The sequence below is a fragment of the Clytia hemisphaerica genome, unplaced genomic scaffold (genome assembly GCF_902728285.1).
Source record: "Clytia hemisphaerica strain Z4C2 unplaced genomic scaffold, Clytia hemisphaerica genome assembly, whole genome shotgun sequence".
Lineage (NCBI taxonomy): Eukaryota > Metazoa > Cnidaria > Hydrozoa > Leptothecata > Clytiidae > Clytia > Clytia hemisphaerica.
In genome coordinates, this window is record NW_027104594.1 from 380620 (window position 1) to 385080 (window position 4461).

General features: G+C 37.7%; 1 protein-coding gene across 1 annotated transcript; it reads left to right on the top strand.

Annotated features, from left to right (window-relative positions):
* Positions 1-350: 350 nt before the first annotated feature.
* LOC136823897 (uncharacterized) lies at positions 351-1361 on the top strand. The gene has a single exon (XM_067080054.1). The coding sequence runs from the start codon at positions 351-353 to the stop codon at positions 1359-1361; it is 1011 nt and encodes a 336-aa protein (XP_066936155.1).
* The last annotated feature ends 3100 nt before the right edge of the window (positions 1362-4461 follow it).

Sequence of the window (4461 nt, forward strand, 5' to 3'; positions counted from 1 at the left end):
CGAATCAAAAAGGAAACTTTTGAAATGCTTGTAAGATTGATTAGTCCAAGGTTAGCAAAGCAAGACACGCAACTTTGCAGGGCTGTACCGATTGAAAAAAGGATTGCGACGGGAAATGCATTAATTTTCAAACATTTTCTTCGCAAAAAATGGAACGAATCAAACGATTTCGTACTTTTACACTTCTTAATATGCTGCATTACAAACGAATGAAGAGATTAGCTTTGATGATGAACCGCCCGTTTCTGGCTCGCAACGAGCGAAAGATTGGGCCCTGAAAGACACGAATTTTGGTTTACTGATCTATGGGATAGAAGAGATGAAATTGATAATAATGTCCGTCATAGCCAATGGCGACAAGATTTCCGAATCAAAAAGGAAACTTTGAAATGCTTGTAAGATTGATGAGTCCAAGGTTAGCAAAGCAAGACACGCAACTTCGCAGGGCTGTACCGATTGAAAAAAGGATTGCGATTGGATTATGGAGGTTAGCGACGGGAAATGCATATAGAACAGTCGGAAAAACTTTTGGTGTTGCAAAGTCTACTGCTGTTTCAATTACGAGGGATTTTTACAAGGAACTTTCGAGGATTTCGGGTCAGGTTATCCATTTCCCAGTTACAAGAGATGAAACTAGAGAAGAAATAGGACGATTCAAAGAGGAAACAAACTGTAAAATTCCACAAGTGGTAGGGGCAATTGATGGAACGCATATCAAAATAACTGCACCAGCAAGCGAACATAAGGGAGATTACTACAGCCGTAAGCAATGCTATACAATCAACACTCAAGCAGTTGTTGGTGGAAATCTAAAGATCCTAGATGTCGCAACTGGGTTCCCAGGGAGTATACATGACGCCCGAGTGTTAGCTCATACGTCGCTATTTCGAAAAGCAGAACGCTTGGAAATTCTAACTGATCCTACTAAACGGATTGATAACAACACTATACGACCACTTTTACTGGGAGATGGAGCTTACCCTCTGGTTCCATGGCTAGTCAAACCCTATCCTTTTATTCCCGCTTTAACGAGGTCAGAAAAACGGTTTAACAAAATACTCAGCTCTGCTAGAGTCACGGTGGAAAGGGGATTTGGTATTTTAAAGGCTCGGTGGAGATGTTTACTAACGCGCCTTGACGCTGAAGTCGAAAATGTTTCTGATCAGATTATCGCTTGCTGCGTTTTACACAATATTTGTCAAGAAATGAATGACGAATACATCGATGAAGATGGAATGTTAGATAACATACTGAGAAACGAGAGGCGAGCAAGGCAACAACGACGAGTTAACCAAGACATTTATCCGCTGGGAGAAGAAACAAGAACAATATTGAAAATATATTTAGAACAAAACGAGTAGTACTTTTCATGTAGTGTTCAATGAGAGTGAAATGTTAAAATATTAACTAAAAACCGTTAAAAACAGTATAATGTTTCAACTTTTAAATTTTCTAAAAAAAAACATAAGACAAGTGTTACCAAAATATTTCACTTTTGATTTTGACCACCAGGACCACCAGATAAAATGTTTCCTAACTGTAAGAAAAAATCTCTATCGCGTTTTTTTTCTTTCTGCGTCATGTTTTTGTTGGTTTTCCACCAACTCTCTCATGAATTTGGTGTTAGTTTGTTCGGAAGATTTGAAAAAATCAATTTGTTCTCTCTGAACATCAAGTAGTTCTTCGTGGAATGTTTTTTCTTCTTATTCTTTTTTGAATCATTTAAATCAGTCAATTTTCGTTTGTTCTTGTTTTCATTTCCGTCAGGTTTCTTGTTTTCGACAGTACCCTCAGATTCTTCAAACGTGTCATTGATACCCGTTCTGCAAGCCGTCTCTGTATCAATATCAGAATCTTCTGATTCAATAAGCTCATCTTCTTGTTGGAGGATGGATTTGCCACATGTCCAATCGTCTGGTTCGGCAGGATCGGCTCTATCGTCTGCACAATCTGATGATGGAAATTGCAAAAAGAATTAGAAAGAAACATACTCACTGGGTGTGTGAAAATGCTCAAAATTTTATTTTAATTTAAATTTTTTTCTATCATATCGATCATCTCTCACATGGGTTAAAATCAAAAATTAGAAGGTTTTGAAAATTAAAAGAAAAGTACAAAACATTTCATTTACGCCTCGAGATTTTAGATCATGCTATAACAAAACAATTACCTGGTTTTGATTGTCCAGATTCTTTGACATTTGGCATGGTCATCACATGTTTATCTGAAAGGACCCGATCCAATTGTTGATAGAATTTGCACGTCTTAAATTCAACACCACTCTTTCCCTCGTTGTGCTGCTTACACTTCTTGTATGCGTCTTTCAGTCCTTTTATTTTGGCTTTACATTTTGTAATGTTTTTGGGCTTTCCGTTTACTTTGTTAACTGCGTCTCTTATTTTACCCCACGCTTTGTTAGCATTTGTCGAATTCAACATGTCTTGATTCTCAACCCATAAATAAACTAATCTAGTGGTCTGTTCTGAGGTCCAGCTATCTCTTGTTGAGTTTTGTGATTGTGATGTCGAGGGTTGTTCGGTCGACGGTTCGCTTTGTAGCTGATTCTGTTGAAAATTTGATCCTGTTTGTGGCTGATTCGGTTGTTGGTAAGCTTGTTGACTTGGAAAAACCGGTCTTGTTTGTGGCAGATTTTGCTGCTGATGCATTTCCTGGTTAGGAAAATTTTGCACTGCTGCTTGGTAGTTTTGATAGTATGTTGGATGGTAGTATGGTGGCGGAAATGACATTTTTCATCCAAAAATACTTGTTTTAACAAATCCAATTCTCCCTCAACTTTTCTTCTCTTCTCAATGACTCAATCAAACCACATCAAATCACAACACACAAAAAAAAAACAGACACATTTTTTTCACTCATGAAAAATATGAAAAAGTGTGTTCTTCTGATCTCAAATTTTCTTTTGTGTTGAGCACCTATTCATACTCAATAAATGGGCCCTAATTTTAACAATAGAGTCAAAATTTTAAGACATGCTCGGGAGCATGTCTTATTTCGGTTTAATAATTAGACCCATTATATAAATTTGAATAGAAGATTTATTTTTTTGCAAGCGGTCAGACTACATTTTGTCTTGTTACTATGGATACGGGTGTTATTTAACGATTTTTTTTTCTAGTGTGACCGCACTGTAATATAATAATCGAATATAGGAATTTCTTTCTTAAAAGTAAATAAAAGAATATATTGGCGAACAATATGTCGTCCAGAAGCAGGAGACCCTAAAACACCTTGGCTTTCAGTGGGAGATTGACAAGAACATTCTTACTCTTAAAAGACATATGTTAGATCGCATAGCATGCATGTGGTCAGTGGCTACCTCCCTTATTAGTGCTGGTATTCGTAAATGTCATCCAAACCAGATTGTGACTCTATTTACTTCCATCGTTGTACCTAAGTTACTGTATGGTCTCGAACTCGTTGAGCTCAACAAGTCAGATGCAGTCCTATTAAACACACAGGCTCGTATTTGTTTAAAGGCACTCTTTGGCGTATCCAAGAAATCACGTAACCTCTTGAATACCATCTACAATCTCCCGGACGTTACCACTCACATCAACAAGCGAAAATTGTCACTTCTCCACCTGGCGACCAAAAATCCATCAATAGCAGCATACATGTACCACATGCTGTCATCTGGAGACGACATATCCCATAGTTTTACCCATACAGCAAACAGCACGGTGAACTGTTTGAATCTAGATATTGTTCATGTGTTACTCGACAAAAATTATGTCAAACGAAATGTTAAGTCTTTAGTTGCAGATCATTCAGACGAGGTTGACTTTTGTGTGGACCTAATTGATAACTGGCATGTGATGGAAAATAGAATCTTATTTAGAGCCAAGTTGGAAGAGAACGTGTTGAGGCTGTGAACTCCCCCACTATCTCCCCCTCTTACCCCCTGCGTTTTGTAGTTCACGTCACTTTTTAGTTCTCTACCCACTTTCATAAAAATGTTTGTTTTTTCTTTTACAATAAGTGGTCGTTTATTTTCAATCTATACTATATTTTTAATCGATTATGATATACTAACGAATACTTTGTATTTGATGCGTTGTAAATTTTTTCTTGAGTTTTGACATGTTGGCATGTAGGTTCAGTACCTATCCTTTAGGTGTCCCCAGTACTTTTCAGTGCCTTTTTTTTCTTGTTTACTCCCGATTTTTTTCCCACTTGGGCTGTCCTTTTTGTCTTGGATTTGAGTAGTCCTGGTATTGCCTGGAGCGGTCTCCCCAGTCATGCATGGATAGGCCCCATAGCATTACACTCACAGCCCTCCCCAGGCAATACTAGGTCCCCTCTTATCTCTTCGTTGGGTAGTTTCCTATTTATATTTGAGCTTAGTCACACGTCACAGCTTTTCTATACGTACTATCGTACGTTCTGTACATTGTAGTTAGACGCTCTAGTTTTTTTGTTTTTTTTTTGTCTACACTATGA

Coding starts and splice junctions, on each gene's coding strand:
- LOC136823897 (XM_067080054.1), top strand. CDS start 351: ATGGCGACAAGATTTCCGAATCAAAAAGGAAACTTTGAAATGCTTGTA.